The sequence below is a fragment of the Ursus arctos genome, unplaced genomic scaffold (assembly GCF_023065955.2).
Source record: "Ursus arctos isolate Adak ecotype North America unplaced genomic scaffold, UrsArc2.0 scaffold_3, whole genome shotgun sequence".
NCBI lineage: Eukaryota > Metazoa > Chordata > Mammalia > Carnivora > Ursidae > Ursus > Ursus arctos.
In genome coordinates, this window is record NW_026622985.1 from 91,708,910 (window position 1) to 91,732,368 (window position 23,459).

The 23,459-nt window shown below is 50.6% G+C and overlaps 1 protein-coding gene across 1 annotated transcript; it reads left to right on the forward strand.

Annotated features, from left to right (window-relative positions):
- Positions 1-62: 62 nt before the first annotated feature.
- Positions 63-23,138, forward strand: ARHGEF5 (Rho guanine nucleotide exchange factor 5). Its single transcript, XM_026479093.4, has 15 exons — positions 63-142; positions 6,633-9,786; positions 10,356-10,413; positions 10,836-10,900; positions 11,105-11,358; positions 13,984-14,144; positions 14,677-14,829; positions 15,078-15,207; positions 15,477-15,551; positions 15,987-16,076; positions 17,209-17,366; positions 17,963-18,124; positions 19,604-19,674; positions 21,310-21,414; positions 22,129-23,138. The coding sequence occupies exons 2-15, from the start codon at positions 6,645-6,647 to the stop codon at positions 22,284-22,286; spliced, it is 4,782 nt and encodes a 1,593-aa protein (XP_026334878.1). The 5' UTR covers positions 63-142; positions 6,633-6,644; the 3' UTR covers positions 22,287-23,138.
- Positions 23,139-23,459: the final 321 nt, after the last annotated feature.

Consider the following 23,459-nt stretch of genomic DNA (forward strand, 5'->3'; position numbering starts at 1 on the left):
AGATCCCTCCCTCCCGGCCGGGCGGGGAGGGGCGGGCCGCGGGTGGGGCGGTCGGGCGGCCGGGCCTGCGTGGGGGACGGCCGGCCGGCGCCTGGGACCCGGAGGGGACTCTTGGGCCGAGACAGCATGTGACACTGCCCAGGTGGGTGCCCTCCTCCCTCGCGGCTCGCGGCTCCGGGCGGGCGGCTGTAGAGCCCCGGCGGAGGTAAGGGAGGGCCGGGAAGGACGCGAATCCGGGCCTTCACCCTGGGGCCAGCCCGGCGGGTTCGCGGGGCACGGGCTCCGGAAATGGGGGGCAGGGCAGATAGGCAGAGTTCGGGGTGTGTGACTGAGTACCCTGGTCTGAAGACGAGGGAAGCTGAAGGAAATGCTCTTGCCTGAAAAACTTGCTTCCGGCCTGGTCCCCGCCTTGGAAATGGGCACCCTGCCCCCAGATGTTCCCTGGGCCAATAATCAGGGCTCTTCCTTCAAAGTCTCCTGCTCTGGGGAAACCTGACCCCCCAAAGGGAGGAATAACTGAGATTCCCTTTGTGGCCCTATTCCCTATCTAGACGGATTTTGTTGTCTCTCTCTCTCTCTCTCTTTCACCCAGGCCTGGGCCTTCCTTCATTTACCTTGCTTTGGATTCGCAGACTGTGTATGTCTAAGTACACGCCTCTCCCTGTTCGCCAAGGCGCCTGAACTCTTAAAAATGACTCCTGCCCTGCCCCCACCCTATTTTCCCATATATTCCAAGAACTTCCAAAGCTTCATGTTAATGGTGACTTTGCATTCTGACGTTGGGGGGTGGGAAGGGAACTCTGAGCTGGGAGTTGGGGGTGTGGGTGCTAGAACAGGGCTAGTCTGAGCATCATTTATGGTTGTCTTCCAGCACGGCTGTCCCAGGAGAGCTAATCCTGACGCCAGTGGGTTTTCAGATCTCAGGCCCTGTCCCCTTCCTGGATCTTGGATTCCCAAGACAGATTTGCGCTCCTGTCTACCTAGAAGTGAACTCTGGCCAGGACTCTTGTCAGATTGAGGGGGAAGGGTGTGTCAGACCAGGGAGAGAACTTTCTTTTCCACCTTCTTGCCTCCTTTGCTCCCCGACTTGCGTTCTCTGGTCTTGCATCCTTGGACTAATCCAGAAAGCCCATCTCCTAGCTAAACAGCTCCGGATGTGGCCTCTTTCTTAGGCTTCCTGTTTTAGCTACACCTGGAGTGGGAAGAAGCTCCTGGCCTAGGCCCTAGCAAAGTGGGGATCAGTTGTTAACCAGTCTGGGTTAACAGAAACTGAAGCCATGTCTACTGAGGGGGTTCTTGGGGACCAGGGAGGAGGAAGGATGGGGGTATCAATTCTAAGAGAGACTGTTTGGCAGGAGGATTGCATGTTAGTATCCTAGTGCGGAACAGGGAGAAGTCTGGAGGTATGCATAGGAATCCCTCACCAAAAACTGGTGATGTACTGTATGTTAGCTAATTGAATTTAAATAACAATAAGAATACAGTAATTCTAAATATAGTCAGGAGTTGTCATATATCAGGGGTCCCCAGTGTGTATGACTTCCCGTAACACTCTGTGTGACGTTGTCTATGGCCACGTTAAGCATGGCGTCTGTAGGATAGACAGGAGCATGTCATTCGTGGTGTTTGGAGTGGTCAGTCACTATATGGTGTGGACAAGAACGGGGTCACACACAGGATCATGGCTTGAACAGGAGCAGTGTTGCTCAAGTGTCAGTGGTGTAGACTCAAACAGGTGACTTACAGCATTTGGTGTAGACGGGGATGAATCACTGTGTCTGTGGAGTGCACAGGAGCTGGTCATTTATAGTGTTTGCAAGGTGGACCAGAACAAGGTCACCTCAGGGTCTCTGTTCAGGACACAAAGAGGCCGCTCACACTCACATTATCTCTGTGGATGTCACCAGGGCCACAGATGGATTTGTGGGGCATACATCAGCATTGATGTTCAGGGTCAGCTGATGGGGTCTACAAGACAGTGGATAACGTGGTAATTTCAGACGTTAGGGAACAGATAAGAGATGTTTATTACAGTTTTCATTGGAATGTGGAGCTTTCCTCAGGTGGATAGAACACAGGTGTTAGCAGTTAGTGGTCCAGAAAACCACTCTCATTTTCCTATCTTTGTAACATTGGGGGCAATAATGTCAAACAGTGAATAAAGCCATACATCTATATGGTGGTCTTATTTTCTCAATCAGAATGAGAACATTTTGATTTGGGAGGTATTTTCCTAATGTGAGCAGCAGTATAGACAATAGTGTAAATTCAGTAGTAATTTCAAGAGTATCGCAGTGATTTGTGGTATCAGTCAGAATATTCGAACCTGACCCTGCTGCAGAATCCAGGAGGCATGATCCTTAAAAAAAACACATGGCGCTCAACACCGCTTCGAAGAGCAAGCAGTGTGATGGGGAGGAGGGGTTATCTTTGAAATACAATTCTCGGTCTGATGATTAGAAATGGACAAGTGCTCAGGTACTGGGGGGCTCCAAAGGAGATACTGAGCTCTGTCTCACACTGTATTACTAGAGTGACTTGGGGCTTGTCTTGAAAGAAGTGGCATGTGGCTGGGGTCAGCGGATGCAAAATGTTTCTGGTCTGGAGGAAGTCCGGATCACCACGATGCCATGCCCCGTCTTTGCCTGTGCTCAGATAAATAGTGATTATTCACCCCTGGTGGAGAAGGAGATGAGGAGGTAACTAACACATATGGGCAATGCAGAAAGGCTCCGTCCTGATGCCTTTATGCAAGTGGAACCGTGTTTTGCAGCCTTCCTTGAGCTTTCTCACGTTGCAGCTTTGTCATGCCTGATTGCAATCAGATCGCTAGGACAGGGTCAGGTATAGGGGGCATAGGGTACGTTCTTCCTTTGTGGTAAATGGTGGCTGAATCGGGTGACCACCAGTATTTCCAAATGGATAAAGGCGGTGTTAGAAGTAGGATCAGTGGGCTTGTAGGAGACAGACATGCATCGTGTAACCCGAACGGAACCGAAGATGTTCGTGCCCCAGGGCGCACAGAGATACAGCCCGAATAGAGCAGGCAGACACATGTATTCAGGGGCTGCTTGTTTTGAGGACTTGCGCTTGTACTTGGGTGTAGGGCCAGGACAGTACAGATGTGGGTGAGGGGAAGCTTCAGGCGAAGTCACACAGTCTCCTTAGGCAGGTAGGAGCCAAGTTTCAGAAAATGTTTACGGTGAGCAACTATAGTATTTAACGTGTGGTTGAGAGAATAGGGTCATGTCACAGTATCATCTAGTGATTATAGTATTTTGTACTTAGCTCTAGAAATAGGGAGCAAATCACGCACCGTGGCAGTTAACTGGAAAAGGACATAAAAGTCCTTCCACACAAGTATGCTTATGTTAGACACAGCTCTTTGCCCCATATAGATGGTATCTGCGTCTATGGGGTGGCCGGGAACTTGTCACACACTACATCTGCAGGGTGGCCAGGGACCTGTCCGTTTGGTTATGTCAGGCTGTATTGCATAGGAACAGCAAGGGCGGCTTATCGTGTGTGTGTGTGTGTGTGTGTGTGTGTGGTTGGGTGCTCGTGCAAGCGTGCTTGTGTAAGGGCATATGCTTGTGCAGTAGCTCAGCAAAACAGCAGGTATTTTGGGTGGTGGGCTTCCACGTTTGGCCTAGAGAAGACAAGAAAAACGTTCAGGTCCACAGGCAGCTGTGGGTTCCACAAGCCCCCAGGGTCTTCTCTGGGCCAGTGACCGGCCAGCTTCTCACAGCTGGGCTTCTGGTTGCCTATAGTAGACGTCAGTCAGGAGACTTTGGTTTGAGTCCCTCTGTACCATTTGCTTAAGAAGTTTGAGCAAGTGTCTAGGTTATGGGACCTCCAGTTTCCCCAACCGTAAGTGAGGCACATCTTCTGTGTGCCTCTAAAGGTCCCTCCAGCTCAGAAATCCTGTATTTCTCTTTTATACTTTGTCTCTCCTCAACGGTAATTACCATCCCTAACACTTCTGTGACCCTCAAATTTCACAACATACTTTTTAATGTTACTTAGTTTTCATTAGAAATCCTTACAAAGAAAGAATTTAAACCCCTGTTAAAGATAAGAAAATGGGGCATTCAAGTAAACTAAATGATTTCTACGATTGTCTAAAATGACAGTGAGCAAAATTAGCAAGATACATACAAGGCAGAAGTAAACACTGAGCAACATGCTTTTAACTCCGTCTTCTCCCCTTCCTCACGCATGCAGTAGACCTTTGTGGAGGGCAAACTCAGCTGCAAGCAGGGAGACAGAGCGCTTAATATGGCAGCATTTGTGTCCTGTGGAAGCTCATGCTCCAGTCCGGAAAATAGACATTAAATATGTAATTACAAGTGCAGCGAGTGTGAGAGAAGCAAAGGGTGCGCTGGGGCAGAAGAAGATTGCAGCCAGAGGAACAGCGCACCAGGAGGCCCGTGGCACAGGCATGGGCGGGGGTGCTCAGAGCTATTGAGGCCCCTGTAGGGGAAGGCAGAGGTCAGGTGTGGAGGGCAAATAACCCAGGCTGAATATTTGGGTTTCATCCCAGTGGCAGTCAGAGGCTACTGGAGAATTGAAACTAGAAGTGGGGCACTGAAGAATCCCTCCCACGCAGTGTAGAGGATGCCTTGGTTACAGGGCAAGGGGAGCTGTGTGGAGGCCAGCGGCCAGGCTGTGCCCCAGATGCAGTGGCCTGGGTGAGACAGGACCGGAGAGCGCACCAGGGTCCGGTAGTGCAGATGGAGAGAAGTGGACAGACTCAGGGGATAAGCAGGAGGTGGGCTCAGCGGGACTTGGCAGCACATTCCATCTGGGGAAGGTGGGCCAGGAGGGAAACAAGAATTATGTTCCATCATTGAAAAGCATGTATCGATCACGGAGTATGGGCCAGGGATTGTGTAGGTGTAGACAGTCGAGCAAGATGGATGTAGTTCTTGATCTGGTGAAACTTACCACCTACTATTTGGGATAGATGATCAATTGAAATACATACTATAATTGTAATTGTATAAATGCTGTGAAGGAGAAGTGATGTGAATGAGAGCTGGAAAGTCTATGGAGAGGAGTGCAGTCACCTGGTCAGAGGACTGGAGAAACTTAATGGAGCTAAACCAGGAACATGTGGTTCTCACGAATAACAAGAAAGAGTGTATCCAAAGGCATTAGTGTCAGACACGGACAAGAACCACCACACTAAGTGTCCTTTGGCGTTAATATGGGCGATTGTGGGGGAGGTGGGCAGTTTGGTGCTTAGTGAAGCCGGGATGGAGGCGGGTGAGATGTGAAGAGGTGAGGACCTCAGGTATGAACAGTTCCTTCCACAGTGTAGATGAGAAAGCCATGGTCATGCTTCAGTTGTGGGATGGGTCCGACAGAGAGGGGTGGTGGGAGAAGAAGAGAAAATCTATCGCATAAGGTGACCAAAAAGACAAGCTAAAGAACGTGGTGTGTAAGGGGAGGGACACCCGTTGGGCCATCAAAGCGGGAATGGGGAAAGCAAAACTGAGGGCACTCTGAGTTGCCAGGAACTGAGGCAGTTCCCCTCTATGGGTTTCCAAATTCTTTGCAAGGTGGGAGATGATGTTTTCTGCTGGAAGTGAGACGGCAGAGGAGAAGGTCAAACTTTTAAGAAATGATGGGGAGAGTTTACAAGGTTTTTGAAAGCAGGGGGCAGTAAGCTGGTGAGGGGAGCACAGTGTCATGGACCTGGCTGAAGGGGGTATGCAATGTGTCTGCTACAGTTCTAATCCAGTAAGTCTAGTTATCATTCTACTTTACAACAGCTGCTTTTTTAAAATTATTTTTTTAAGATTTTATTCATTTGAGATAGAGAGCGGGGGGAGGGGCAGAGTGAGAGGGAGAAGCAGACTCCCCGCTGAGCAGGAAGTCCGACGTGGGGGTCGATCCCAGGACCCTGGGATCATGACCTGAGCCAAAGGCAGACGCTTAACTGACTGAGCCACCAGGCGCCCCTACAACAGCTGCTTCTATAATGGAATACAGAATTGCCAGTTAGTTACAAGGCTCTGCTAGATACTATGGAAAGTAATGAGTCAAGTCCAGACTGCACAGAGGGAGGTCACTCCACTTGAGTACCTTGGACACTGGCTACGGTGGCCAGGAGGGTTTGAATGCTCTCGGCAGCTTTGGAGGAAGATCCCCCTTCTTGCTTCTCTGGGCTGTTGGATCTAGGGTGTGTCACTCACGGTGTCTGGGAGTTATACAGGACTGAGTCATGCTTGGTGTCCAGAGAATAGACGGGGAGAGACGGTATGACATAATACAGTCTAGAGAGTAATGACCACTGGGAGTGCTCCGTGCTCTTTGACAATGGTCTTACGCTCTAATTTAATCATTTATTATCTGTCTCCTCCACAAGACTGCAGGCTCCATGAGGACACAGTCTCGGCCTGTCTTGTTTACCGCCGAATGCCCTGCCCTTAAAGAGGTCACTTGGTCAATATTTATTAGATGAATAAATCAGTGATACGTTACTTACTCTGTTGAGTACCTTTTGTCTCAAAGAATGACTTGAAATAGAACCAAATCAATGTCCCACTCTTGTTCTCTAGGGTCTGTTCCTTTGATAGGTAGAAGCAGAAAGAGTGATGAAAACTTTGTGTTTTATTCCTCTTTAGGGCTCAGCCCTGATGGAGGCTGAAGAGCCCCAACACGGGGCCTCGACTCCCATCCCTGCCTTAGCAGAGCTCAGTGTTACCCCGCAAGCTCTCAGGAGAAGCAGTCAGACCACTGCCTTGGGGCCCGACGCTCTAGAAGGTTGGGAGCCATCCTCCATGTGGGCAGAGGGACGCAGACTCTCGGACACCCAGCAAGAAGACGTAAGAGATGTGAATAGCTGTGCCACCGAGAGTATGACCTCCTTCCCTGAGGAAGCCCCTGCAGGTGCAGAGACCAACCAGGAAGACTCTGTGGGTGAGACAGGGGACCCCCCAGAGCACCAGGAGGCAGTGCCTCAGAGCCCGAGCGTTGGACAGGCAAGGACACCAGCTCCTGCAGAGCTCAGGGCCTGCCCTGTTCAAGGTGAACATCCAGACATGGTCTCAGTATCCAGTCAGCTGGGTGGCAGAGTGGAGATGGAATTTAGGCCAGAACTCACTTCTTTGATTGGGGGAACTGGACATGCAGAAGAAAAGGAGGAAGCTTTTCCAGACACCTCTGCTCAGCCCGGATTTGGGCCTTCCTGTGAAGAGCACACTGCAGAGACCCACGAGCCAGGGCACTTGGTCAGGCAGGGGGAAGAGCTGCAGTCTACGGAGGCAGCAGAAAGTCCAGGGAGAGGGGGACTCGTGTGCCTTCTGGGCACCGAGGGGCCGGAGGAGCTGGGACTAGCGGAAGCGGACTTCCAGGAGGAAGGAACTGTGGGGAAGGATGGGCATTTAGGGGGGCAAGAACAGGGGGAGCAGGTTAATGGTACAGAGGGAGAGCAAAGGCAAAAACAGGAGCAGATACAAGGTGACGTGATGCTTGCAAAACAAGGAGAAAGAATGGGGCTTTACGGGGAAGTGGAAGATCCGCACTGTAGTGAGCAGGAGAGGAAGACCCAGGGCCCACGAGATCTGCAGCAGGGAGAGGAGGGGAAGAGCGAGTTAGGGGGCCCAGAGGAGAGGAGCGTGGATGCTCAGAATGAGGAGGAGCAAAGCTTGGTGGAGAGATCAGGGAAAGTAACCGGAAGGCAAGAAGGTCAAGGTCTTCAGCGAGAAGTGATGTCAGTGGAGGGGCAGGAGGAGGAGTTGGGGAATTGGGATGGGGACCCGCTGTGGGAAGAGGACAGAGAGGGAAGTACAGAAGATGGGAAAGCACGTGATGGTCCTTCCACACTGGCTCCGCTAGCCTCTGAGGTCTCTTCTCCCTGCGACTTGTTTCTAGACACCTGTTACCCCATGACCAGTATTCCTGGGACTCAGAAGGAGCCTAGGGCTGAGGAACCATCCCCTGAAGCTCCAGCTCCTGCACTGGAGCCAGGAGGATGGTCCTGCCAGCCCGCTTCTTTACCTGGCTCTTTTCCTGCTGGGGAGTCACCTGACCAAGAAACAGCTCAGGATGGTCAGTGGGAGGGATCCGAGCTGGGCAAGGGGGCGGCGTTCAGCCAGGGGACCGAGATGGTCTCTGCCGGTACATCTGTAGCTCCTCCAAGGACACCAGATTCCGCTTCTTCCAGTCTGGCCGACGTCTCCCCAAGTACGACATCAGCATCTGCCAGCCCCCTAGTTGCCTCTCCCAGGAGGGAGCCCTCTCTTGCTCTACCTTCCCCAGAAACCTCCAGAGCATCTCTTTGGACTAACAACACATCTAACTATGGGGCTTCTGAGACTCCCCCAGCTGCCCTCTGTGGCTTCCTGACTGCAGAGGCCACCATGGAAATATCCACCAGCTCCAACTGGGCCAACCTTCAGAGCCCCCTATGCCACTCTACAGGGGCTGTCCAGCACCTAAGGAGCAACTCCTTTCCAGGCTCTCACAGGACAGAGCCAACTCCGGACCTGCTGGGACTATCACTTTCCTTCTCCCATTCAGAGTTGCCCCAGAGGGCCCCCAAACCCGCCATCTATGGCTCTGTGATCCCAAGAAGGGACAGGAAAAGTGGTAGGGACTGCAGGATCATCCCAGAATCCCCTAGTTCATTATCTGCTCTGGGGCAGGACTCTCAAGAATTCACTTCAAATCTGGAAAGATCCAGTCCTGCCTGTAGCACCCAGCCATACGGCTTCCGACACACTTCAGCCTCTGCCCCAGAGTCTCCTGCCTATGGCTCTTCCCCACCCCTTGTCTCTGTAGATGTGAGGATCCATGAACCTCTGCCCCCTCCTCCTCCAGAGAAGAGGCATGTCCACCCCGCCATGGTAGAGAGAGACAGCCATCTCCACGCAGGAGTTCCCACACTGAGGCGGTGTGGCCATCCTCTTCCATTGGCCCCAGGTTCAGGGCTCCATGGCCCCCCCAGAGGCCCACTTCCCCCAGTTCCTGACCCCCTTGTGGCCAGGCAGCACCGACCTCTGCCTTCTACCCCGGACACTCCCCACCCTACTCAGACCTGCTCCCGCAGGCTGAGATATAACAAGCCATTACCCCCAACTCCTGATTTGTCCCAGCCCCACCATTTTGTTTCTTCTTCTAGTAGTCCAAGGATCTACAGGCCTCTACCCCCTGTCCCTATTATGGATCTTCCCACTGAACCACCCCCGTTACCCCCAAAGTCTAGGGGGAGGAGTAGGAGCACTCAGGGAGAACTCATGAATGCAGGGGGTCAGGGCAAGCCAAGGCCTGTTTGTCAAGAGCGGACAGTCTCCACTCCCCATTCTGTTGGACGTACCTCCTGGCCCCCGGCCATGGGCCGATCAACAGACTCTTTGGCCTCCACCAGCAGGAGCAAGAGTGAAGTGTCCCCTGGCATGGCTTTCAGCAACGTGGCAACCCTTCTAAGTCCCTCTTCCCCAACCACACCCTGGAGTCTGGAGCTCCAGGGACCCCCCTCTGAACCAGGACCCTCAGAAGAGTCTGAGACCTCTTCCAGAGGATCTTTGAGAAGAACAGCCCCTCAGGAAGGAGCCAATGGCCTGAGGAGGTTGGATCTAGGCCAAGCAAGGCAATCAGAAAAACTCAGCCATCCCCATCTGGAGAAGGCATCCAGCTGGCCCCACAGGCGGGACCCAGGGAGACCACTGGAGAGCAGCAGTGGACAGGTTGCCGATCCTGGTGAGGGATCCAGTAAGCACAAGGGCTGGAACCGGCAAGGCCTGCGCAGACCTTCCATCTTGCCTGAGGGCTCTTCAGGTAAGCAAGGACCAAGGATCATAGTAACACTCATGTCGGACCAAGCTTTCGCCAGCTCTTACCACCTTATCCCTCTTCTGTCCCCAGGGCCTCTACTGTCCCTCTGGTGGCTTCACTCATCCACGTACCCAATGTCAACCCAGAGGGAAGCCCTTGGAAACCTCTCTGGGCTCCCTGTAGTGCTCCTCCTCCTCCCTCCCCTCTATCTCTGTCACTCAGCCGTGGTGGTGCTTTATTGTGTACCTGTTTTTCCCAAGGTTGTTGTGGATGTTTCCCCTCTCCCCCCCACGACACACACACTTTCCAGGTACTAACATCTGCTTGATGTCCTCCTACTAGTAGAGAAGACATCCTCTTCTCGCCTAGTTCACATCCGATGCCGGGGATGGGGACATACCCGGTAATAGTGTCCTCAGTGCTTTCTACTTTGGCACTGCTCTGCTGCACAGACTCCCAGTTGAGCCCTTCTCTTCCCTCAGATGCCTACATCTCCTGCTTCAGGTCTTACCTTCTTGGGCTTTCTGAACGTCCCTCTAAAATCTCAGTGACTTCACCATTTCCATTTCCAGATACAAGAGGTCCAGCTGTAGAAAAAGCCCTTGGCCCTTCAGACACCATTGTTTTTCGGTGAGTCACCTTCTCTCCTAACAGACACACTTAGACTGTCTTTTCTCAGGATACTGAGATTTCCATTTGTTGACAAGGGTTCTGGGGTGCTGTGTCTTCCAGGGGTAGGGAGGGGAAGAGATGTACACCAGGATTCCAGGGTAAGGGCATCTTTTCTCTACCTGGGTGTTAGCTGGGTCTGACTCTCCTGTCCTCCTAGGTTCTTTAGCCATGAAATAACCCCCCTGTAAAAGTTCAACATGACATCCAAAACAGCTCTGAGCTACCAAAAGTGGGTCAGGCTACAGCTTGCCTCTTGAGGGGATTAGGCCCTCACTGCCCAGCACACGTCCCAAAGGTTGGAGGCTAGCTCCTCTACGGTCCCCTGGGGCGTCTCTGCATCAGTGGCCAGCAAGCACCGAGAGCCCTTCTTGCCTCCACAGGGAGAAGAAACCAAAGGAGGTAATGGGTGGCTTTGCAAGACGCCGCTCAAAGCTCATCAACTCCTGTGAGTACCTTAAACAGAAGTAGAGACCCATGTGGCATTTTGCCCAAGACGAGAGCTCATGGCTTTCCTCAGTGGGGCTGTGATCTCTTCAGGGAGACAGGATTTCCAGGAGAGCCAGAAGCAGCTTGGTGGCTTCTGTCTTTATGCCTCAATATCCCTGTCTCCCTAATTCTCTCCCTCCGCCACGCTTCTTCGCCCCTGTAGCTCAGCTGCTTTACCAGGAGTACAGCGATGTGGTTCTGAACAAGGAGATCCAGAGCCAGCAGCGGCTGGACAGCCTGGGGGAGGTGACTGGGCCCGCCTCCCCCCGGCAGCCCCGGAGGACCCTGGTCTCCTCAGAGTCTTACCTGCAGCGCCTGTCCGTGGCCTCCAGTGGCTCCCTGTGGCAGGAGATCCCCGTGGTGCGCAATAGCACCGTGCTGCTCTCCATGACCCACGAAGACCAAAAACTGCAAGAGGTACCCAGCGGGGCGGGGGTGGGGCGGGGGATGGGCCTGCAGGAGGGAGAGCAAAGTCTCCTCCTGATTTCCTACTCACTGCCACAACCCCCAGCAAGACCAGGCTGTCCCCTCCACACTCACCACACGCCCCGTGCACGCCGCGGCTGTCGCTCGTCTCCACTCTGATGTGTCTGGATGGCTTTTGGGATGTTAGCACTGGCCCTCCTCCCCACTTCTGCAGGGCGTGGGCTGCTCCCTCCTACCTGTTATCGATGGGGTCTCACACAAAGTGACCATGCCCCTGAATTTGTTGGGAGGAATGTGGAATTAATCCCTTCACTGCTGCTTCAGGCTAGACTAAAATTTCCCTCTTCACCTGGGGTTCCACACTACCTGAAGCTTTTCTCTTCCACCAAAGCATATGAGTGGCTTTTTGCTGCATCCCCGGCAGCTGTCCTGGGGTCCACTGGTCTCATACGGGCTTTGGAATCCCCATCAGTCTTGGCTCGGTCCTTACACCCCGTGGCAAGACTGTATTGGAGGCTGTTTGATGTTACGTTATTACCATGAATAGGTTTCACATGGAGAGCTTCTCTTAATAATCAATCTGAAATATGGATTAGAACCTCTCTTCCCAGGAAGACAATGTGGCATCATTGGAACATGGAATCATGTTACATATTTGGGTTCTGGAGTAAATGACCCGGTCGTGGAGCCCACTTTACTCTTTGCTGACTATTTAACTTTGGCCAGATCACTTGATCTTTCTTTCTATTTTCTCATTTGTGAAACTGGGTCACAAAAAGGATAAGTGCCTAGTACATAGCAATCACTCAAAAAATATTTACTACTGTACTTTGATTTCGTCAGGCCAAGCTGGGTTTGAATCCTGGCTTTACCACTTGCTAGCCGTGTAACCTTAGGCAAGTTCTATAACTTCACCAAGTCTGTTTCCTTGTCTAAAACTTGAGGATAGGTCTACTTTCAGGATTGCTGTGGTGTAAGTGAATTATCCGTATCTGGCTCTTGGCGTGGTGCCTGGTACAGAGTTTGATGTATATTAGTGCCATACTCTCCCCCTTTCGGAGGCGGGAAGGAGTCAGATGTTGGCCAGAAGGACTCAGGGATAAACCAGCCGAACAGAGGCAACTATAAAGGTTGAGGGTTTTTGAAGCTCAGACTTGGGGGCCTTATACTGACCTCAACTTTTAAAGCACATGGAGGATATGTAGAAAATCAGTGATTGCCCGATACTTATGGACCAAACAACAGGAGAGGTTAGGAACCCTAGCTGTCTTTCAGCAACTCCTGCACACGGGGAAGTCCATCAGGCCTCCCAGGCCGGCTCCGTCTGACGTTTCTGAGAAGAGAAGCCTCTGTGCTTATATGCACAGTCCTTTCATAAAATAGTATTTCTGGGGTCTATAAGGTGCTCACACCAACCCCATTTCTTTTGACTGTCACAGCGTCTCTGTGTAGGTACAGTGACCCACACAAAAAGACAAAAAACCCGAGGTTCAGTGAGGTGAAGAGAGCCGCACCAAGTCAGTCCGTGAATGTTGGAGCCTGTACTCAAGTGCGCCTTCAGCGTCCCAGTTACGTGTTGGTGTACGTGAGGGTCTCCACCCAGGGGTGTGTGTCTTCTTTCTCTCTCTGTCCCTGCATCTACCTTGAAGCCGCAGGCTTGGAGGAAGAGCATGAGCGGCCCCGCGGGAGGAGGACAGGGCTGTGAGCCGTGGCGCCCCCTGCTGGAACCTCCAAATAAGTTCTCAAGTGCTGGACCATCCCCATGACACCACAGCAGCACCATCTGCTTCTCAGATATCCTGCTTCCTCCCATTTCTCCTCAAACCCCAGATCACCTTCATCCCCTAAATCTGCCCTCTTTCAAAGGGCTCTGGCTCAGTGAGTGAGTCCGCCATTTCATCCCCTAAATCTGTCCCTCTTTCAAAGTTCTCTGGCTCAGTGAGTCCGCCGTTCAGTCCGTTACCAAACTCAAAAACTGAAGCATTAAACTGTGATTCTGGCTACTCTTTCAGCCCCCTTTTCTAGCAAACAACCAGGTAATCTCCTTCCTAAATAATTAGGAAGCTGGCCTACCTCTCCCCACCCCCATGGCCGTTCAGACCTCCATCTGTCACCTGGAATGACTATGGCAGTTTCCTAATATGGCTGCCTTGCCCCATCTACTCTTTTCTCCACATCGTGCTCAGAAATAACCTTTATAAGAACCCAATCTGATCAGGTTATTTCCCTACGTAAAGCCTCTTCTAATCTTCCCATGGCCTTAAGTCCAAAACGTTTTACCTTGTTTATGCAATCCTCCAGACCTCTCTCTTTGCCTCCCCAGCTTCATCTCCTGCCACTACTTCGGTATAAATACTCGGTTCCAAAAACACTCCATTTATTTTATGCTTCTTGAAAGCATCCTTTTCTCTTACACGCGTAGGGGCTTGGACACGTTCTTGTCTCGAGCTCCAGTGCTCTCTCCCTCTCCTGACACCAGGTTAGGCTCTGATGTGACTGTGAGCTATGACAGGAGCTGCCTTGTTCCCTGCTCTGCCCCTAGAATGTTACCCAGTGGCTCACGTACACTGGGGACTCGATACCTATTTTAAATTAATCTCCTCTCCAACCTCCCAGGCCAAATTTGAACTGATCGTGTCGGAGGCCTCCTACCTACGCAGTCTGCATGTGGCCGTGGATCATTTCCAGCTCTCAGCCCCGCTGCGGGCCACCCTTTCCAACCAGGAATACCAGTGGCTCTTCTCTCGTTTACAGGACGTGCGTGAAGTCAGCACCACGTGAGAGTCCTCTTCTCCCAAACACCACTCCCTCGGCCTCAGTGTCTTTAGCCTGTAAACCATTGGTTGTTTTTTCCCCTCTCTCTCAGCAGCCCTCTCATTGCTCCGTTCATGATTGCCAGTGCTGTGGGAATAGGGAGAGCAAAGACGAGGAGAGGGTGTGTGGGTGACAGATCCGTTCTTGGATCGACAAATGAATGGGAAGTGCTTCTTGGGTTGGGGACCGGATGTACCGTAGGCAGGCGCTGCGCTGGAGATGGGCCGTGGGAAACGGGTAGAGATCAGAAAACCAGAACAGACTCAAAAGAAGAACAGGAAATGGAATATAAGGATCAGAGGGTTCTATCAGGGGCAAACTAGGGATTGCCTTGGAGAGAACTCTAGAGCATAGCAGGGGCACAGAGCTAAGAACGGTCAATAGAAGTTACTGACTAATAGAAGGAGGGAGTCACAGACTCAAGGTATAGAGGGGTCAGCCACCTGCTCTCGTGAGGCTCCCGAGTCTCAGGAGACTTGTGTGAATGCTGTGCAGGTTCCTTTCAGACCTGGAGGAGAACTTCGAGAACAACATCTTCACCTTCCAAGTGTGTGATGTCGTCCTGAACCATGCTCCCAATTTCCGCCGGGTCTACCTGCCTTATGTCACCAACCAGACCTACCAGGAACGTACCTTCCAAGGCCTGCTGTAAGACCTGATCCCCATCCAGTCCCCCTGTGGGCCCTGCAGTGATCTTGCCCTGAAACCCCCAAACCCCGACCCCAAATAGTATCCCCAAAGCACACGTTCTTGTGCCTGCTCTGTGGTCCCACCCCCACCCTACCTTTCAGGTGCCCCCGCCATAGACATTCCACTGCATCTCTACTCCCTGAGCCTTCACTGTGTGCCCAGTACTCCCCGTGTCCCTCCTCACTAGAGGCTCGCTGCCCACACAGGAACAGCAACAGCAGTTTCCGAGAGGTCCTGGAGAAGCTGGAGAGTGACCCCGTCTGCCAACGCCTTTCCCTCAAGTCCTTCCTGATCCTGCCCTTCCAGCGCATCACGCGTCTCAAACTGCTGCTCCAGGTACCGCGGTCCCCCTTTGGGCCTCTCCCCTTCACCCGAAGGGGATAATCTCAGGGAGCTCCAAGGCACGGAACTGCCCATTCCTTTGCCCCTCTTCCACACCCTGTGGACGGTGTGAACCTTCTCCCCCCTTCCCACACCCTTCTTCCTCAGGGTGAATTTGATGCAAAAATTTCGTTCTTGGACTTCATTAGCCGACCCTCAATTCCCTCTTCCTGTTTTCCCATCCCTTCTTTCCATCTGCCTCCTGCCTACTGTTTGTTCTCTAGAATATTCTGAAGAGAACACAGCCTGGCTCTTCAGAGGAAGCAGAGGCCACAAAGGCACATCATGCCCTGGAAGAGGTAAGCAGCTACCACCCCCGCTTAGACCCCATGACTGGCCTTCACAGCATGACTCCAGAGAGCACAGGACCGTGCTAATGGGATTGCTCAGCTACCCCAGTGTACCCACCAAACCTCCAAACACCCTCCCCCCCCAAACCTCCCACCCGGTCTCCTTCCCACACTGAGGACAGTCCACACCAAGGGACTATGCTCTCACTACCACCATCCCGAGATTAAATCTTACCTTCACTCCACCCAGTAATGTCCTGTCAGGTCATACGAGGTATACCAGAGGCCTGGAACTTCAATTTGTTGCTGCCTTCACACAATCCCAGCCTGCCAGGAAAAAACGGAGGCTGTCACAACCACCCTCCAGATTTCTTGCAGGGGACTCCAAGGTCAAAGCCTCTAACGCAGTGCTCTTCCTGTCTCCTCACCCTGCTCGACACGCAGCTGATCCGGGACTGCAATAACAATGTCCAGAGGATGCGACGGACGGAGGAGCTCATCTACCTGAGCCAGAAGATTGAGTTTGAGTGCAAAGTGAGTCAGTCCCTTGCACCCCACCCCGTCTGGGAAGCTTCACTTAAACATCACCCGCAGGTCACCCTCTGATGTAGAACCATCTTGCTCGCACGGTCTCAGTCTCTGCCCTTACTTCTGCGTGCCTTCTCTTCCATCCTATTTCTGGGACACCCAAATGTCTTCAATCTCCCTGATATGTTATTAAGTGAAAAAGGGTAGACACAGACCTGTGTGGATTATAGCATGTTATCTTTGGTGGAAAAGTAGAAGGATACAAACCTGTGTCTCTGTCTGCTTGTGTATACCTGCAGAAACCCTAGAAGGATACATGGGAACTAAAGGACAGTGGTCATCTGAGGGGGGGGTTCCTGAGGGGGAGAAAGTGCATTTGGGAAGTGGGCAGGTGAGGGAGAACTTACCAGCGTAAACCTTTGTAAAGATACGTTTGGTGCTTCAGCCATTCAGTATTTTATCAAGTCTTCACCTAGTCTAACCAAAGCAACGTGAAATTAACTCCGAATAGAGGACCAAGATCTCCCATCAAGATGCAATGTAAATAAACATTCCACATTCAAATTCCACCTCAGAGCAGATACCGTCCTTGCTTCCCTGGAAGAGCGGGAGAATCCCTGAGCCACATGTTAACTGTAGTCCAATACCCTTACCTTGACCCGACTTCCAACCCCAAGCAGACCCCACCCAGTTCTCCTTATATGACTCCAGGTGCTCCTCTCAGGTCTGTGGTTATAATTAGAGAAAGAAAGGTCAGAACTGCCCAAATCTTTTAACTCCTAAGACACACAGCATCCTGTTCCCTGCCTTATTTCCTCACATGCCCCAACTGGGGTCTGCCAAACCCCCTTCAGTTCAAGCTTCCTGGGCTGAGCTTTCTCACGTAGTCACCGTCCTGGGTTGAACCTTCCATTTGCCTGAGCTGTGGACGTGCGTGCTGCACAGCACAGACAGTGGTAGGTAGGCTCCGAGAGGGGCAGTCTCGGCGGATGGGTTATGAGCAGGACGGAGGATGTGGAAGACGTGAGTGTCGGTGGTGGAGCTCATGAGGAGAGGCATGGTGGGGAGGGCAGGACCGAGGCAGGCTCGCGCTTGCCCCGTCTGTGACAGTGCCTTTCCTGTCTTCCCTACACTATAGATATTCCCGCTCATTTCGCAGTCACGCTGGCTGGTGAAGAGTGGAGAGCTGACAGCCCTGGAGTTCAGCCTCTCCCCAGGGCTGCGGAGGAAACTGAACACACGTCCAGTCCACCTGCATCTCTTCAATGACTGCCTGTTGCTGTCTCGGCCCCGAGAGTCAGTGACTAGAATGGGAAGCCATAGTACAAGAGGGGAGTGGGATGAGGCAAGAGGGCAGACTCAAAGGGGCAGAAAAGGCTCATGTTCCTAGAGGAGCCCTTCTCGATGGCTCGACCCATGGAATGCAGGTCATGGCCTAGAGAAAAGAAAGAAAGGGGATCCCACCAAATTCTGTCACGAGATCACATGGCAGGACTCGTACTTTGTTAAAGACACAGAGCAAAATGTCGCAAACTGGCTTACCGCATTCTCAAATCGTTTATTTGGGCTGGACTCAGCCTTAGCCTAGATGTTCTTAGCCAATTCCAGATCCTAACTCTTTGGTCCTAAGGGCTTAGAAAATTTATGTTGGTTCTATCTCTCCAACTCTTTAAAGTGGCGAAGTATTCATTGCACTAGACATGTGGTTTGCCAAACTGGTGACAGATCCCTGGGGACTCAGGAGCTACTGTCTTGGGAGCAAGGTGGCACCATCTCATGGTTTTTATGAGAATTTGCAAGCTGCAAAGGATAGGGATTTTGAATCCAAAGATACGAGGGTGGACGAAGTCTGACCATTGTAGAGTCGAGTTGACAGGCATTGTATTTTGCAGGGGTAGCCGATTCCTGGTGTTTGACCACGCTCCCTTCTCCTCCATCCGAGGGGAGAAGTGTGAAATGAAGCTACATGGGCCTCACAAAAACCTCTTCCGACTCTTCCTGCTGCACAACGCACAGGGCACCCAGGCCGAGTTCCTCTTCAGCACTGAGACCCAGTGAGATGGGGCTGGGCAGAGGAGCTGGGGGAGGGAGCGGGGGAGGAAGGACAGCTGGGAAGGAAGTGGGGCCAGGGCAGAAAATGTGCCCAGAACACAGCCACAGCACTATTGATTCTGTTCCGGACTGGAGAACCTCCCTAGAGAAACCCAAACCCAGACTTTTAGAGCTAATAGACAACTTGTAAGAGATGGTGGGAAAGGGTACAGAGCTGCTACCAAACTTTAGCATCTGTGTTATGTTCTTCAGTCAAGAGGGACAAAATCTGCGAACAACAGAGAAGAGATGGGCTGGTATGGAGTAACTAGAGAGTTCAATTACTGATGTCCTGAGTGAATGGCCATGTGTATAAGCCAGAAACTCTTCAGTGTCAAAGGCTGGTGGACATATGTGTGAATAAGACAAGCACTGGGGTGTCTTTAGCTTGCCTTCCTCCCACCTTCCATCCCAGTCCTCTGTTGAGCAGAAATCTATAGTGTTGAGAACTTTGATTTGCTCATCTTTTTAATAATAATAATAATAATAATAATAATAATAACAATAATACATTCACACACAGATACATACATTTTGGAGAGTATTAAAATAATACCTGTAAAATCTGGTACAAAATGCCTAAAATAAGGAACAACTACAAGACTATAGCTACTGTTGCTGTTATAAGAGATATTAGAAGCTTCTTCCTTAAAAAGTTTGACATGACACCAAATGGTCCAAGGATCCCTGTGTCGTAGACACTTTTCAGCTTTGTCTCTTGGAAGACACCTCAGGGTGGGGTCAACTGTACCTGTCTTCACTTATGGAACATAGAGGCTGATATAGGGGTTTATATACAAAATGTCACCAAAGTCAAGTAATCAGATACAGATTCATGTTCTTTGTTTAGTGTTTTGGGCGGCATCTTCCTGGAATAGAAATAGTGTCAGCTCGCAATGACTCCAGTGTTTTTGGAAGCAGAAGCTAACATAATACAAAATCCTTCAGATAATTACAAAATTAGTATGGGTTATATTGCATGACCAAAAAAATAGTAGATATATTTCCCTGACCTAATTACGAGTACACAATAGTTTTCATCTCTGAGATATTTGATGGAAGGGAGGTAAGCAATAGAGTTTCGAGAATTATGCAAAGTGATAGAGGGAACCTAAACTGAGATGAACATTTTGCTCCATACAAAACGGAAAATCTCATGTGTGTAATTGACAGTTGCCATTACGCCCCCACTTGAAAGATATGCCATTAAGGGGATAGGCTTGGAAAGACAAGGAGAAAAAGGGTGATAAACACAACATACAATTCAAGCTCTTATGTTTCCAAGCAAGCAAAGTCCCACTGACTTTTGTCCTAGATGTCATTGAACTAGACTTTTTGAACCAGACAAGTCTTTCCCACAGTCATTTCCCTTCCCCATCATTGGTCTTCATCCCACACCCCAGAGTTGCAGTTGAGGCATTGACCCTGCTTTGTTTTCTCAGAAGTGAGAAGCTTCGATGGATCTCAGCCTTGGCCATGCCCAGAGAGGAGTTGGACCTTCTGGAGTGTTATGGTGAGTGAGGGGATAAGAGGGAGAGAAAAATGGCAGGACTGGAAGTCACCTTTGCGTGTAGAAGTTTAGGAGGCTGGGTGGTAACTCTGAGAGACTCCCACTTACTGCTTCTATCCAGAATTTTAGAGTGGAAGTCTGGCCACTGGAGCTTAAGCACCTGAGATGACCCACTTAAAACTACTCACCACAATGGTACTGCCTCCTCTTCCATATTCTTTCTCCCTTGGGCAATAATTTGCTCTTTTTCAATATTTATCCCCTTAAGTCTATCCTGTTATTATTTTGCTTAGATTTCATCTGCTTAAAGGTCTTGGGGAAATACGGGGAGAAAATAGGGCTGGAGTGGGAACTGTGGGAGAATAGCAACCTAGTTGATTTGTCTTAACCACACCCTGTCCTGTACAGAATGACCTGAGACCAGGTTGCCCTTAGCCCAGGCTGCCACGTGCCCACAGGTAGCCACAGACACACACACGTATTACGAATGCGTCTTGCATTCATGTGAAGCCTGGATTTCTGGGTCTCATATAAGCCCCACACTTGTCCTCTAGCAAGAATTCCCTCTTTGGTATCTAGAGAGGAACTGAACTCAAAGGAACACTGGTAACTCAAAAGAACAAACAAATACAAGGAACCTTGGAAAAGGAAGTAGGAGAACCAGGCTGTAAACTGAGTTCTACTAACTTGTTTGCTATGTGACCCTTTGTCTGCTGGCCTTCGGGTCCCCAGTTGGAAGGAAGGCAAGATGATGATGCTTCCTCCTTCGCTGTCATCTCGTAAATGGCAGAAGGAGATAAGCTCTAGAAAAAGAAGTGCAGATGATAATGCAGTGTTCTGTTTGTTTTCTGAGGGAACCAGCGAAGTGTGGTAATGTAGAAAGAGCGATAAACCCACGTAAGATGGAATGCTTATGGGTCAGGAGTCCTCTGAGGCTTGTTATCTTAAGCTTCCAAACTATGGAAATTTCCTCTGGTTCACAAAAGTACTGAGATAGAGAAAATCCAGAATTCCCTGAGGAATCACCTTGATCAACCCAGTCATTTACAAGTGAGGAAACTGAAGCTGAAGGGGATTAGGCACCTTATTTGGTCATACCTGGGGCCCCTCGACTTGCATCTCTTCCAGTCCCACCTCTGGTACTGGGAAGGAAATGAAGAGTGAGTCACAGGATCAGATTTTACAATCTGTTTGGGGAGGCAGAGCGCATACACAAAGCAGTTGGATAAGAGGTAAATGGTTTGGCCTGGACGATTAGTTTTAAAGGAATTCAGAATCCATTGAGGACTGAAGAGTCAGGGAAGGTAACAGAGGGAAGATGGGTCTTCAGCAGAATGTGGGTATTTGTAATAACGAGTCACAGAAGGTGGTCACAAGGTATTTCTCAATTTATCTTCCCTGGAGAAATAGAATTTTTGGTTCTTTAATATTTCGGTATTTCCATTTCCTTTTCGACCATTTTGTTTCCTCGTAGAGGATGAAGATTTTTCGGATTGTCTCATTTGTTTGTAACTTTCTAAAGCCTGAACTTTCTCTCTCCCGAGTCCTCCCAACCTCCCAACCTCCCCCTGTAGTTCCCCCTCAGTGTTCCAGTCACTCGCCTTTCCTAACCTGTCTTCGCGCTCTTCTCTTCCAAAGACTCCCCACAAGTACAGTGCCTTCGAGCCTACAAACCCCGGGAGAACGATGAGTTGGCATTAGAGAAGGCAGACGTGGTGATGGTGACTCAGCAAAGCAGCGATGGTAAGAGGGAGAACCCGTGAGTAAGCTGGGCGTTGGAGCTGGGGTACTATAGGTGGGTGTATTTGTTTCCTAGGGCTGCATAACAAAGTACCACAAATGGGGTTCCTTGAAACAATAGAAGTGTCTTCTCTCATGGTTCTAGAAGCCAGAAGTCCAAAATCAAAGTGTTGGCAGGGCCATGCTCCCTCTGACACCTCTTGGGGAGGATCCTGCCTTGCCTCTTCTAGCTTCTGGTAGCCCCAGGTAGTCCTTGGCTTGTGGTAGCCTAACTCCAGTCTCTGCCTCTTCCTTATGTGTGTGTGTGTCCAAATTTCCCTCTTTGTATAAGGATACTAGTTATATGGGATTAAGGCCCACTTTACTCAAGTATGACCTCATCTTACTTTACTAATTACACCTGAATAACCCTATTCCCAAATAAGGTCACATTCTGAGGCACTTGCGGTTAGAACTTCATATTTTGAAGTTAGAACTATATATTTTGTGGGAACACAGTTCAACCCATGAGAGTGGACAAGGCCCGGGAGTAGGCAGCTAGAGACCTCGCCAGACCTAGAACAGCCAGGGTTAACAATTGGGAGGCCTAATTTCCCGTGCTGGGGGCTCTCCAGTCCTTTCAGCCTTACCATTCAAAAAGTTTTAGGGAAGGAGATCCAGGAGGAGTTATTATGGGTCTGTCCCAGGTAATTCTTTTCACACACCCTGTGCCCCTAGGCTGGCTGGAGGGCATGCGACTCTCAGATGGGGAGCGAGGCTGGTTCCCTGTGCAGCAAGTGGAGTTCATTTCCAACCCAGAGGTCCGTGCACGGAACCTGAAGGAAGCCCACCGAGTCAAGACTGCCAAACTACAGCTGGTGGAACAGCAGACCTAGCTGTTCTCTGGGAGGAATTCCCCGAGCATAAGGACAGGATGTTCCTGGAAAGGGCTGGCCCCAGAACCCTGCAACAGAGGCCTTCTGTGGACCAAGAAGTAGACCTTCTGGAAACTCGAGGACAAAATGCAGCTACCAGTCGCTAGTCCCAAACCTCCTTTCTGTGCTTTGTGCTTGGTGGAGGGATTTTGAGGGACTTTGCACTGGACTCTGAGAATCTCTTCTCATGAGAAAAGGGACAAGTGGGGCCAAAGCCAAGGAACTTTACCTCTACTACCACATAGTACTTAAACATTCTCTGTTTCCAGAGCGCAGATCCAGGGCTGACCAAAGTTTCCATCCCGGCTACAAGTTAAACAGAATCTGACCTCAGTCCACTGGAGGGAGATGTTTAAGGGGGATTAGCATGTCAGATGAGAGGGTCAACCTGGTGACCTCTGAGGTATCTTCCAACTCGAGAGGTTTTCCATAATTATTGGTGTGTGGTCAGGGCATGCATCTGTGGGATCTATGTCTGCTGGTGACGATGTGAGGGGAGTACTCTCTCACTCTAATAAACTTGGCACTTCTCTGAGTGTTTTCTTCTCAGACTCTTGAGCACTGAACAAGGTACGGAACGTGGAATCCCATGACGATTCCAGGCCACTTGATTTAGGTGCCATGAAAGACCAAGATGGTGCCTAGGCCATGGCAGATGCCGACTCTTGCTTTATGACTTGCAAGAGTGTGGGCGACTTTTCTATCTGTCTTGGCCTGAGATGTTGTAAAAGGACTTAGAAGGAACTGATGAATGATGAAAATCCCCTTCAAACCTTCTTTTTTATTGAACCCATAAGCTAAGGCATAGGTGAGTTTGAGTGGATTTGGAAATCCTACTCAAACCATTCACGATTTTATATTTTGACTTGAATTATGGTGAAGGTATTTTCCCAGCTGTTTCATCCTCTTTGTGAAAAGCAGCGTGTATAATGGAAGAGTCCTAGAACCCAAGTCAAGAGACCACCTCCAGTTACTGCACTGCCATGGATTGGATGGACAAGTAACCTCAAAGTCCTATCCATCTCTGCCAAGTAAGGTTCTCTCTCTCCTACTGGATTGCCTTTCTCAGTTGAAGAGCGTCACTCTACATTACTTCTCATATAGAGCCCTCATACAGCAATAGCACAGTCATCT